This window comes from Somniosus microcephalus, chromosome 6, assembly GCF_052327205.1.
Source record: "Somniosus microcephalus isolate GS21.2 chromosome 6, FLI_Smic_1.0, whole genome shotgun sequence".
Classification (NCBI taxonomy): domain Eukaryota; kingdom Metazoa; phylum Chordata; class Chondrichthyes; order Squaliformes; family Somniosidae; genus Somniosus; species Somniosus microcephalus.
In genome coordinates, this window is record NC_140992.1 from 213,402,181 (window position 1) to 213,415,650 (window position 13,470).

The 13,470-nt window shown below is 46.8% G+C and overlaps 1 protein-coding gene across 1 annotated transcript in view; it reads left to right on the plus strand.

The window, feature by feature from the left end:
* The window catches only part of dpep2 (dipeptidase 2), a 94,264-nt gene extending 82,230 nt beyond the window's left edge, over window positions 1–12,034 (plus strand). Inside the window, exon 10 of the mRNA XM_085991374.1 lies at window positions 8,572–12,034. Coding sequence (XP_085847500.1) covers window positions 8,572–8,769 — 198 coding nt within the window. The 3' untranslated portion in view covers window positions 8,770–12,034. The remainder of the gene's footprint in view (window positions 1–8,571) is intronic.
* The last annotated feature ends 1,436 nt before the right edge of the window (window positions 12,035–13,470 follow it).

Below are 13,470 nucleotides of genomic sequence, written 5' to 3' on the forward strand. Positions count from 1 at the left end.
CGCCTGGTCCAGATGGCTTGCATCCCAGATTGCTAAGGGAATTGGGGGAGGAGATAGCAGAAGGGCTTGCCATAATTTTCCAATCTTCCCTAGATGCGGGGGAGATGCCTGAGGATTGGAAAGTGGCAAATGTGACACCGTTGTTCAAGAAAGGGTGCAAGGACAATCCTAGTAACTACAGGCCGGTCAGTTTAACATCAGTGGTGGGTAAAGTTTTAGAAACAATAATCAAGGAAAAAATTAACGAGCACTTGGAGAGGTTTAAGCTAATTAAGGAGAACCAACACGGATTTGTAAAAGGCAGATCATGTTTGACTAATCTAATTGAATTTTTTGATGAAGTAACAGGGAGGATCGATGAAGGGAATGCAATGGATGGTGTCTACATGGATTTTAGGAAGGCGTTTGACAAAGTACCACATAGAAGGCTGGTTAACAAAATTGAAGCTCATGGATTAGGTGGGTCAGTGGCAGCTTGAATAAGGAATTGGCTTAAGGACAGAAAACAGCGAGTTGTGGTAAATGGCTGTTTTTCAGACTGGAGGATGGTAGACAGTGGTGTTCCCCAAGGTTTAGTGCTGGGGCCACTGCATTTTTTGATATATATATAGATAAATGACCTGGATATTGGAATACAAAGTAGAATTTCTAAATTTGCCGATGACACCAAACTTAGGGATGTGGCAAACAGTGAGGATGATACCAATCGACTGCAACAGGACATAGAAAGGCTAGCAGAACGGGCAGACAAGTGGCAGATGAAACTGAACACAGAGAAGTGTGAGGTGATGCATTTTGGCAGAAGGAACAAGGAGAGTCAATAAACACTTAATGGTACAGTTTTAAAGAGTGTGCAGGGACAGAGGGACCTGGAAGTTAATGTGCATAGGTCCCTGAAGGTGGCAGGACATATTGAGAGAGTGGTTAGCAAAGCATATGGGATCTTAGGCTTCATAAGTAGAGGTATTGAGTACAAAAGTAAAGAAGTTATGCTGAACCTTTATAAAGCAATGGTTAGGCCACAACTGGAGTATTGCGTCCAGTTCTGGTCACCACACTTTAGGAAGGATGTGAAGGCCTTTGAGAGGGTGCAGAGGAGATTTACCAGAATGGTTCCGGGGATGGGGGATCTTAGCTACAAGGACAGGTTGGAGAAGCTGGATTTGTTTTCATTAGAGCAAAGGAGGTTGAGGGGTGATTTGATAGATTTGTACAAGATTATGACAGGTTTGGATAGGCTAGACGGGGAAAGGCTGTTCCCACTAGTTGATGGTACAAGGACTAGGGGACACAGATTTGGGCAAGAGATACAGGGAGATGTGAGAAAAACTTTTTTACGCAGCGAGTGGTGAGGACCTGGAATTTGCTGCTGACGGAAGTGGTGGAAGCAGAGACACTCGATATTTTCAAGGGGAGACTAGATAGGCACTTGAGGGAAATAAACTTGAAGGGCTACAGGGATAGAGTGGGAGAATGGGACTGACTCGATGGGCCAAATGGCCTCCTTCTGTGCTGTTATGACTCTATGACTCTTAGCTGTATAGAGTGGGATGTTTTAGGGAAGGAAGCTGTCAGTCAAAATGTATGATTTGTGGCTGCTGTGGGTTTCTGTTAGTGAAAAAATGTGAGTCATTGATAGATTTTGTGAAGTTGCTAGTTTTGTGAGGCTTCTGGTTAGTCACTTCTGCATGTCTGTATTTCGAGCATGGTTTTTTGAACAAATAGTGGTTATTTGAACCAAAGTGTGAGAGATAATTTAGTTCAAGTTCTAAGTTCCACAGACTGACTTAAAAAAAAATTCCTCTCTTCAGCGTGATCCCTACATTGTGGGTCATTCCCTGTCCAAGGGCAACAGTTTACCTACGCTCAGGTCTGTAAGTGGCCAGCAGAGAGTTGGTCAGAGTGGCTTGGGTGACTTCCCTACCATCCTTCCCTCCTCCTCCAGATGAGCACTGTCCCCAGGATGGTGTGGATCAGATCAGAAGTTCACTTGGTTGGCGAGTACCCATATTCCAGCACAGCAGAGCTCCAGCACCACACCACCAACTTACTGGGGTTTATTCAACGATGTGATCCAATTTATGGGGATTTGAGCCCTGAATTAACCTATTGATTGTTCATACTAGTCTCTACAGTGTTCTGTAGAACTGATGCAGCACTAGTATTTGCAATGCAAATAGTTAAAAAAATGAAGTGACACAGAGAAGGAGGGACTGGTTTAACAATTTAACCATAAGTTCTATATTATGGTCAGCATCAATAAACCACTAATTCATTAAAAAAAAACTGCATATGATATTCAGAATACAGTAGTTATACAAGTAGTTAGTTTTTAGTTCCAACATAATAACCAATACTATAATTGAAATCTGCAGATATTAATATGTTTATGATAGATAATGGCCAAGATATTTTGAGGTCAAACTATTATGGGAAAGTGCTATAGGAAGTGTTGCTGTGAAGTTTGTGCCAGAGACTTGCAACAGTTGTTAAGCATTAGTGTAAGCAAAGCTCAGCATTTCCTGCAGTTAGAGAAATAACATACACTTCCTTTGATCAGTACATTCTAGAAATAGAACTGCTGCAATATACTATTCTCATTCCGTTTTACATTAAGTGTAAACGAGCAGCTGGAAGCTTTGCTGCCTCCTGTTCTGCCCTTAACTCTTGACATTTTTTAAACCAGGAGTTAATATTTATTGGAACACAAAGGCCCCGATTTTCGGCTTGTGTGGGAAATGGTCGGGTTTCCCCGAATGTGGGGTTTCTGACACACATAAAAAAGTGTCAGCCAGCTCCACGCAATTTTCCCTCAATTTGCCAATTAATTCCCAGCATTTGGGAAGCCTTGCTAATTGTCCAATTCGAGTCAGAAATCCCCACAGTATGATGTCATCATTCGTGGTGCTTTCAAGGTCCATAGCAAACACTGCATCCTCTGAAGGCTTCCAAACGAACCATACAGGATGGCAGAGGAGCCTGCAGCAGCTGTGGCCAGTGCCAGACCCTGAGCTGCCTTCAAATTCGACGAGGCTTCACTGCAGGCATTATTGGATGGGGTTAGGGGCCACAGGGAGGTCCTCTTCCCTAGGTCAGGGAGGAAGAGGCCTCCCACTGAGACCAATGCTGCATGGATGCAGGTGTCAGCAGATGCTAACTCGCTGGGAGTCACCAGAAGAACCTTGGCATTACATCTCTAACTCCTTCCTTTACTCCCCCACAGTACCATCCAGAGCCCCCGTCCTGACTGTGGAGGAGGAAGAGTCTGTGCAGCCAGACTCCTCAGAGGAAGCTCCAACCTCTGAGGGCACAGCGTCAGCAGAAGTAAGCGCACCCAGCACCAGCGCAGACACTCACACCTCGGGGGGACCTTCGGGACATAGTGTTGTCACCTGGTGTTTCATAGCTCACAAGTGAGCCTCAGCAGATTCTGGAGACAGGGACAGCAGTGGAGAGTCCTCGTCGGAGGGCGCAGGACTCTGCCAGCTCAGCTCAGCTGCGCTGCATGTCAACCCTCTGCCTCTGGGTCCATCCGCAAGAGAAGAGGTGATGGATCTCCATGCACAGATGCAGGAGCCTCTGGCAGGTTTTGTCTCCAGGGTTGCTGCGAGTGTGGAGTGAATGGAGGAGTCCATAGCGACCATGAGCAGAGCCTTCGTGGAATCATTGGCGCATGAACGCATCACCATGGAAAGGTTGGCAACCTCCATGGAGGAGATAACTCACCAGGGTACGGAAAACATGGTGAGTGCTCATAAGAGAATGACATCTCTTGAGGAGCGTTGGCCATCTGTCGAACAGAGAAACCAGATCTTCATGGAAGTCCTTCTGAGTAGGACTGCCAGTGCAGAAACGGGTCCCCATGGCCCCCTAAAGCGCAGCAAGGTGCTCTCAAGCCACTTCCAAGCGCTGGCCCCTTCTGGCCTGTGCAGCTTCACGTGAGTGAGCAGCAGCCTGGTGCTCCTGATGATCATCCTGCTGTTCCTGGTTCTGCTGCTGCCGCCTCTGCTGCTGGAGATCCTGTAATGGAAAGAAGGGAAAGAAAAAAAGGCGTCCCATGCTTCTGGTAGATGCCTCCGCTGAGGAAGCGCTGAGTGAGGGTGGCGAGAGGGGCTTCCCAGGAGATCGCATTGGAGAAGTGTGTGAGGCTCCAACCTTCCACAGCTGTGCCTAAGCCTTGAAGAAGTAGCCCCAAACCTGCAACAACAAGGTCCTTCAACATACATGTGCTGTCCCTTTAAATCGCAGCTTTCCCTGACCTGCAGCTGACAGCAAGCAAGCCGGCAAGCTTCACGCCAGGTTTCATCAGCGGGGCTCCCCGCAGGCGGGTTTCAGGTGGGGAAAGGCCCAAAGTCGCAACGGCCCCGGAAAATCTACCTCAACAAGGAGATAATTGCTCATTACTGTTCCGATGAGCAGTCCCGCAAGCGGCGGCCGGGACTGAAGCGGGTCGTGTAGAAACGGCGGTCCGAAAGTCAGATGGGGCGGGGAATCAGGCGGGGGGGGGGGGTCGTGACCCACTTTTTCGGCGATTTTCGGCCCCCGGCCGCCTGGAAAGCCGCCCGACGGCTGGCAGAAAATCGGAGCCAAAGCCTTCCTACCTCTATATCTGTACGATTGTGCACCAAACTGCTGGGAAGTACAATTACTTATTGTGTAGAATTACATAGAACATACAGCACAGAAACAGGCCATTCGACCCAACTGGTCTGTGCCGGTGTTTATGCTCCACACGAGCCTTGTCCCACCCCTCTTCATCTAAACCTATCAGCATAACCTTCTATTCCTTTCTCCCTCATGTGTTTATCTAGCTTCCCCTTAAATGCATCTATACTATTCGCCTCAATTATTCCTTGACATTTAGTTTCCCTGTGCCTACAGATTGAGGCTATATTTTTCAGAATTACAAATTGTGTTCTCTATGACAGACAGTAAAAGAATGAGAATGATATTGTAGCTGTGAATTTCCAATTTACATAAAATAATTCCCGGTCTCTCCTCTTTCTGTGGTGTGTCCCCAGACACCTCGTCAGGTTAGCTTCAAGCTATTGCACGTGGCAGTCTCGGTTAATCTCTGGAACTCGCATCAAAAATATACATTTTTAATATGTCCATAAATACATAAAGAAAACTTTTGCTGTTGTTCAACTTTAGAGCTAAACGGTTCATCAGCAGCCAAACCTAGTAATTAGGTGATAAGAACCCGATTATTAAATAGCATTATGTCTGGAAACTTTTAGTTTATATTTATTTCCTTTCTTTAAAATCAAATTGAATTCATTTAGGCTACGATTTCCCCTACCTTGGCGGGTCCCGACCTCGCTGCCTGCTCCAGCCCGCTCCAAAGTGATCTTACAAGGATTGGCCTTGTTAAGCTCGCCCAGCACGTTTCCCGGCCAATTGAAGGAAGCGGGTCTGATGATGTCAATTGATGATGGGTCATCAGCTGGTTTCCTTAAAAGGACCATGGCCAACTTTATTTTGACATTTGTGCTGTCAGTGTTCTACAGCATTGAGGTGCTGCAAACACTGACAATCACTGCACAGAGGTGCCCGGCTGCACCCAGGCTCTCCCATGACTCCCTCCATATGCTTATGGAGGGAGTCACAGCACACGGAGGTCCTCTTCCCTTCCAATGGGCAGAAGAGACCTCCCCATGAGATCAATGCAGCCTGATTGCACATTGCACAGGAGGACACAAGCAGAGATGTCGTTAGGAGGACCAGGCTGCAGTGCCGTAAATCTTTCAATGATCTCAGTAGATCACGAAACGTTGCTGCAAAGTCACACTCAACCTCATCCTGCTGTGCCACTCATCACATCCCCATCACTCTGCCTTCCCTACCCTATTCCTGCACATCCTTACTCACACCAACTTACCTTGCACTGCCACCCATCCCTCTCTATCTACATTATCACTTCTCCATCTCACTAGCCACTCCTCACACTCACCCTCATCCTAGTCTAATCATACCAAATAACAGCACACAAGGGTAGGTACTTGGGTGTTTTAGCCAACGTTCATGTGAAGTTTCTGTTAATGTGCTGTCAAACATTGAAATTTTTATTTTCAACACTTTGCGTTCTTGGACAGATTTGTGTGCACCTTTGGAAGTGAGTTGCAGTGAATGGTGAGACATAACGGTACCCCCCGCAGTGGCAATGAGTGTGAAAGGAATGGCTTGGGCATTGTAGGGATGCTTTATGGATGTTGGTGTGGGGTGGTGCCAACCTGGCGCATCATGTGGCAGCCAGGGTGTACAGCATCAAGTGAAGTAAATGTCGCCATGGTGTGGCCATCCCTGGCATCCCGGGCAACAATGTGGTTGGGTGCTGATGCCCTGTGTCCTGTGCAGCATCAGGTGATTGCGGAGAAGGTTGGTGTTGTTGTTGGTGCTGTTGGTGTGCCTGGTGCTGCAGGTGTTGGGGCTGATCAAGGTGGAATTCTGAGGACCAAGGTGAGATAGTTTCAAGGGCACCGATGCTGATGTAATAGATGGCAGGTGAACTTGAGATGACAGAAGTGATCTGTCAATGGTGGGAGAGGTTGTTCCAATGAGGTGACACTGGATACAGAGTTTGCTCCAAACACTTGCAACCTGCATAAAGCTCAATCTGTCTTCCAAATACAGTAAGCAACAGCTTCTAACCTTGGAAAGTGAACAGCTACGAAATGGGAGCTTTTATAGAACATTTACAGCTATCAATTTAAGAAATCACCTCATACTGACACATCTCCCGACCTGCTTACCTGTTGTGATCCCCGAGCAGCGGGGATGCCATGGGCGAACTCTTAAAATCTAAATGTGAGCTTAAAATAGTTTTTAAGTGCCTATTAACAAGCTCTTAATCATCTAAATTGCCTCCCCCACCACTTGGTGTCGGGTCTGTTCAGCGATGACAGACCCGGCATCTGGGAAACTAGCATGGTGGCGGGTTGACAGCAGGTTCCCTACCCGGTCAAAAACATTTTTTCCCACCCGACCCGCCACCAAACACATCCGTTGACCCCCCGAAAAATTCCCCCCAAAGAGCTTGCAGTTAGGGAAATGGGCGGCACAGTGGTTAAGAATTTGGCCCCCTGAAAGCCACGTTCAAATCCAGTTTAGACTGATGGAATAAATACTCTCTGTCTCCGGTGTGTTTTAAAGGGATTCAGTGAATTCACTGGACACTGATCTAGTTTCTATCAGGTATTGCCATAAAAGAAACCTGCCTGAACTTCAGCCCAATATCAGGATTGTGTGAGAAGTAGAAATGTCATACTAGTAATGTAGGGCAGCTCTTCTGAAGCTGGGGGTTGGGTGCATTGTTGGGGAAGAGTTTACTCAGTATCTGTGTTGAGTGTTTAATATGTCTAGTCGCCCAAAAATGGTTGCGCTTCAACCCCCTGCATTAATATCCCTCATCTTCATAATCACAAAAAAGACACCAAAATTTATGAAGAATTTACTAAATTTTTAAGGCCCGTTATGGATAGAAAAGAGGTGCTTAATGGATAAGTTGGGAGCTTCAAGACTTTAAAGAAAAAATTACTTGCATTTATATAGAATATGTCACATCCTCAAGATTTCCCAAAGCGATTCACAATCAATGAATTTCAATGAATTACTTTTGAATTGTAGTCAATGTAGGCAAATGCAGCCTAATTTGCAAACAGCAATGATATAAATGACCAGATAATCTGTTTTGTTTTGGTTGAGGATAAATGTTGGCTAGTGCACCTTCCCTGCTCCTGTTTGAAAAGTGCCCTGGGATCTTTTATTCCTTCAGAACAAGCAGTTTAATGTCACATCTGAAAGAGGGACATGCCTGATAATGTTGCAGTCTCCCTGTACTGTACTACAACAACAACAAATTGTTATTTACAGGAAACTTTCGTTTAAACGGAGGTTAAATCTCCGGAATGCTCTATCCACCGGCAAAATTCAGGAGTCGGTTCAGATAACTTTTTTTACTTTTCGTTGCTTTTTTTCTCCATTCCTGGCTCTGCAAGCGTCTAGCTGAAGCTGTTGCTTAGCTACAGAGACGCTTGCAAGCTGCGCCGACTGTTTTGAAGCTGTTGCTAAGCAACAGGGTTTGTTGCTAGATACGGAGCTCAGAAGCTCCATATGTTTTAACATTAACGCTGGTTTCTCCGGCAGTGTTGATCGACCGGCACCAGCTCAGTCCCATCAGTGCTGGATACCAGAAAGTTTCCTGTATATAGCGCCTTTAACATAGTGAAACGTCCCAAGGCGCTTCACAGGAGCGTTAAACTATGGCCTCAGGTCTTGGATTGGGGTTTAAACTCATGACTTTCAGACTCAGAGGTGAAAGTGCTTCCACTGAGCCAGTTTAATACTTCAGCTGCACCCCAGTGTTGCCAGAATATGATCAGAAGTCTCCAGTTAGCATAGCAGGGAAGGTACCTCAGTGATAAAGCTGGCCATTAACAGTAAAAAAAAATTATGTTCATAAATGTTCAGCTGAAATGGACGAAAAAAAGTTTAAGCATTTTAAATAACTTTAAGGATAGCTACCAAAAAATAGACTTTAAATTGCTGAACAAAATTATTTATTTTGAACAGGTAAAGGAGGAACTGAAGAATTTGCCACCCAGTGAAGAGGAGATCCCCTTTCAGGAGGTTCAGAATTCCTGTCGCTTGAATCTCAAGAACCCCTTTCCACCTTTTCACAACTCTCAAAGCAAAACAATGCCATCTGTTTTTACCATCATATGTACAGTTACACTCTACATCATTTGCATCATTTTAACTGGACAGTGAATCCAGTCCAAGGTCATTCAGCTGCAAAGCCACTTCCAAGCAATTATGCAGAAGCGTGAGCTGGGGCAAAAAGCTTTAAACAATGTAATCCGTCAACAGTCAGCAGGGTGATAGACCGAGATAAATCAACCACCACCCCATACAAAATGGATGACTTAAATTATTCATCTCTAATTTCCACAATGCGGAAAAAAAACTGAGCGCAACTGTTTCTGCAAATGTATATTCGCTTGTTTATTCATTGCCCTGCTGACTAAACTGGATATTCCTACAGGTGGCCTAACAAATAGAGACTAGTGCAATAACTCCAACACCTCCACTAAGTACTCAATATCAGAAGTAAAATCTCTTGACAAGAACTAGTTCAGAGGTTAAAGATTTATGTTTTTCTTTACCAAGAATGCTGTGTGCTCATGTGACTCATGCTTGCATTCTGGTGTGCATGCCTATTCCACCTGCTTACTGCCATTTCTTTGATTAGTACTGTATTGCAAAAACTTTCAAAGGTTATAACAAACACACCTATTGTGCCAGTTGGACCAACACATTAGATCTTATTTCAGAAAAAAAACCTCCCCTTTCCCTGTGTTCTTTGTATTCCTGCTCCATGCACCCAATTCAAGAAGGAAAGCAGGCAGGTGACCAAGTCTAAGCCCTCTGACAAGGCTGCTCAGGGTGACTATTGGTAACTTGTCCTTTGATTTTCCCTTTCTGTGAGACCGTGCCTAGCCTCCATTCAGCACCATCCCATGGCTACAGGGCATTGATAGGGAACTCATTATGGGCCTGAGGGAACATAGAAGTCACACATAAGCTTGTATCCTGCCACTGTACTGTGCACTCTAATGTACTTCCACAATGTTGTACCACTTAAGCTGCTACTTCATGCGGGGAGCGGAAAGAGACGTACTCTGACCCAATACTGGCCACTGGACTAATAGCCACCATCAGTAACATTATGGTTTTCTTTGTTTAAGGATCAATAATCCATTTTGCAGACATGATCAGTGTTACCCTGCATAGAGGCACGGTTCAGCCAGCTTCAGCTTTGTAACTTGAGCTAGTTTACACTTTTGACTAAGCAGTAGCATAAAACCTTACAGATCTGCTGTAAAGTATTTATTAAATGAACAACAGTTGGGGAAAGTGCTGTGAATGCCTATTGCCCTTTCCTTCGCCCAGTCAGCATTTGCAAGCACACCTTAAAGCATTCATAAATCACAAAGTGCCACCAGATAACGATCTCATTTTATGAATGTACAATATTACTGTGTAGAGTAGTTACAAAGTGATATCCGTTCATGTGCAAATAATGAGAACATTTTACAGTATATTCTTCTATTATATGTAGTTGAATTTGCTGGTACCATTCGGGGTTGCTCCAGTTACAGTTTTTCATGCCCAACACAAAAGTCTGTTTCAACAGACAAGAACTCGCTCCTTATGAACAGAAACATGACCATATACGCAATACTGGGATAGATGGCAGCAGGCCAAACAAACTTTTTTTAACCGTTGAGGTATGCATGAGAAACGTTATAGGATCACACTCCTCATTTCTGCAGCTGATGGACAAATAGCTCTCTAAAAGACCATGGAGTAAAAATTGGACCTTGTGCCTGTTTTACGGGTGGAAAATGGGTGCAATGATGGCCAATTTTGGGGCCCAACGTTCTGCGCCCCAAGGACGCCAGAAAAAAGGCTGACCTGAAATTGGGTCAGGCCATTTTTCAGGTGTCCGTGGCGGCCACCAAAAACAGGCCTTGTTCCCTTTCCAGGCTAATGAGAGGCCTACGCCAGTTTTAGGACCCCTCTGGGAAATTGGTCTGTCCTGAGCAGAGCAGGTGTCGGGATTGCTCCGCTCAGCCTTTCTAGACGAGGATGTGGCCTAGTCAGTGAATAGTTTTTCAAAATTGACATGGAGCCAGGAGGAGCTGGCTCCACAGCGCTCCTGAAGGTTGCTGCCCTCGGTGATCAGAAAATTGTTTAAAGCCCTTCTTCCATTTCAAGGACAAAGTAGTACTGCAAGTTTGATAATCAGGGCCGCCTGTGCTGATTCAAAGGCCTGGTACATGAAATAGACTGTAAATCTGGGAAGATCACAGCCCGATGATCAGTCATCACCTGGTTGGACATTGAATAAGGTAAATGGAACTTTATACCAGGTAGCTGATTTCAATCATACATATTCCATCAAATATAATTAGACATCAAGGAAGTACAGGAACCCAAAGTTATAATATTTACATAGATATGAGCCATTGATGTTGGGAGTTCTGTTGCAAATACTATGCATATTCTATCGAGGTAGACCTTCCCAGTAGGCATTAACAATTTAAGGTGTCTACAATACTGCCACCGTAACCTCCTCCCGCCACCCCTCCACGAAAAAAATGATGATATTTAACAAGACAGACCTTCAGTTTGTCATATTTGGTCTGGCGCAAGAAACAAGCAATCTTTCAGCTTACCTAAAAAGAAAATATTTTTACCTCTCTGTTCCAAAACACAATTTCATGCTATTTGCATTGTTGCATTCAAAGCGGTAATGAACAAGGTTATATGTTGGCTGATGAAAACTGCAGAGTACAGACAAGAATTTGAATTACTTTTGCATTTCGATATTTACCAATGAGGTAATTTCAGTACTGCCATCTTCAAAATACATTTCACTTTCACATCAAAGGTGCTTTTGATTCAAATAATGTAGAATTCAATATTATTTGCCCGTTTGCCAATTACATAACAAAAAAGCAGAGTGCGTTAAATCTTATGCAGATGGATTTCCAGCTCTGCTGATCAATATTAAATCTATAAACTGACAGTCAAGAACTTTCCTTCATAAATAGTTCACTTACCTTTTAAAGTATTTCTTCATCAAAATTGTGCTGGGACCAGTCTTCATCCTCTGTCCTTATGAAATGCTCAGCTTTTGTTCAAATTTCTCTGCAGCTCTTTCAAGGGAGAAACAAAGTAAGATTTTACACCTAAGCTAACAGATCTACACGATACATCTCATCTCTATGACATTTGCAGAAAGTGCTGCTAAAAGGGGCCAAATACTGTACTGAGATATCTGCCAGTAACTCTCACTTTTCCTATCAGACAAGATTACTGAAAAGTGGACCCTAAATGGCTCAAAGAGTTACAATAATGGTAGAAGGAAAGTTTATAAAGTATAGTACGTCTCTTTTCCATTTATTCTTTGTAAGCTGATGTCTGCCATTTCATATATGCCTCTGTAAAATATATTCTAACAATAATGGATGTTTTGGCAAGTTGCTTTTTTGAAGAACTGTCAAGAGTTTGCACTCAAATCATTCTTTCAAAATAATGCTACAGAATATCAAATGTTATGGTGTGTGTGTTGTGGGGGCAGCGTGTGGGGGGGAGCGTGTGTGGGAGGGGGAGTGTGGGGGGGCGTGTGTGTGGGGGAGCGTGTGGGGGGCGTGTGTGGGGGGAGCGAGTGTGGGGGTTGTGTGTGGGGAGCATGTGGGGGGGAGCGTGTGGGGGACGTGTGTGGGGGGAGCGTGTGTGGGGGGGCGTGTGGGGGGGGCATGTGGGGGGGGCGTGTGTGGGGGCGTGTGTGGGGGGAGCGTGTGTGGGGGGGCGTGTGGGGGGGGCATGTGGGGGGGGCGTGTGTGGGGGGAGCGTGTGTGGGGGGAGCGTGTGTGGGGGGAGCGTGTGTGGGGGGAGCGTGGGGTGGGGGGAGCGTGGGGTGGGGGGAGCGTGGGGTGGGGGGAGCGTGGGGTGGGGGGAAGACTGGGGTGAGCATGTGTGGGGGGATCGTGTGTGGGGGGAGCGTGTGTGGGGGGAGCGTGTGTGGGGGGAGCGTGTGTGGGGGGGGGGAAGTGTGGGGGGCAGCATAGGGGGGAAGCGTGGGGGGGGGAGCGTGTGTGGGGGGGAGCGTGTGTGTGGCGTGGGGGGGGGAGCGTGTGTGGGGGAGGGGGGAGAGTGGGGGTGGTGGAGAGTGGTGGTGTGGGGAGAGTGGGGGTGTGGGGAGAGCGGGTGGAGGGAGCTTGTGTGGGTGGGAAGTGTGGGGGGAAGCGTGTGGGGGGAAACGTGTGGGGGGAAGCGTGTGGGGGGGAGCGTGTGGGGGGGGAAGCGTGGGGGGGAGAGTGGGGGTGGGGGAAAGTGGGGGTGTGAGGTGGGGAGAGTATGGGTGGGGGTGTGGGTGTGTGGAGTGGGGAGAGGGGGTGGGGGGAGAGTGGGGATTTGGGGGGGAAGAGTGGAGTTGGGGTGTGGAGTGGAGAGTGGGGGTGTGGGTTTGGGGGGGAGAGTGGGGATGTGGGGGGGAGTGGGGGGGGGGTTTGGGGGGAGAGTGGGGGTGTGGGTTTGGGGGGGAAGTGGGGATGTGGGGGGGGGGAGAGTGTGGGTGTGGGGGGGAGAGTGTGGGTGTGGGTGCGGGTGTTGGGGGGAGAGTGGGTGTGGAGGGGGAGAGTGGGGGTGTGTGGGGGGGAGGGTGGGTGGGGGTGTGTGGGTGGGGGTGTGTGGGGGGGAGGGTGGGCGGGGGTGTGTGGGGGGAGGGTGTGGAGAGTGGGCAGGGGCGTGTGGGGGGAGGGTGTGAGTGTGTGGGGCGGGGGGTTGGTCCGAGTGTAGGGTGTGTGTGTGTGTCCCTGTATCTCCCTGAAGACTTTGAACACGAGACCCAGAGATGAGATTTGAAATCAGTGATTCCATGCTGTGTGAACACTTCTGTTT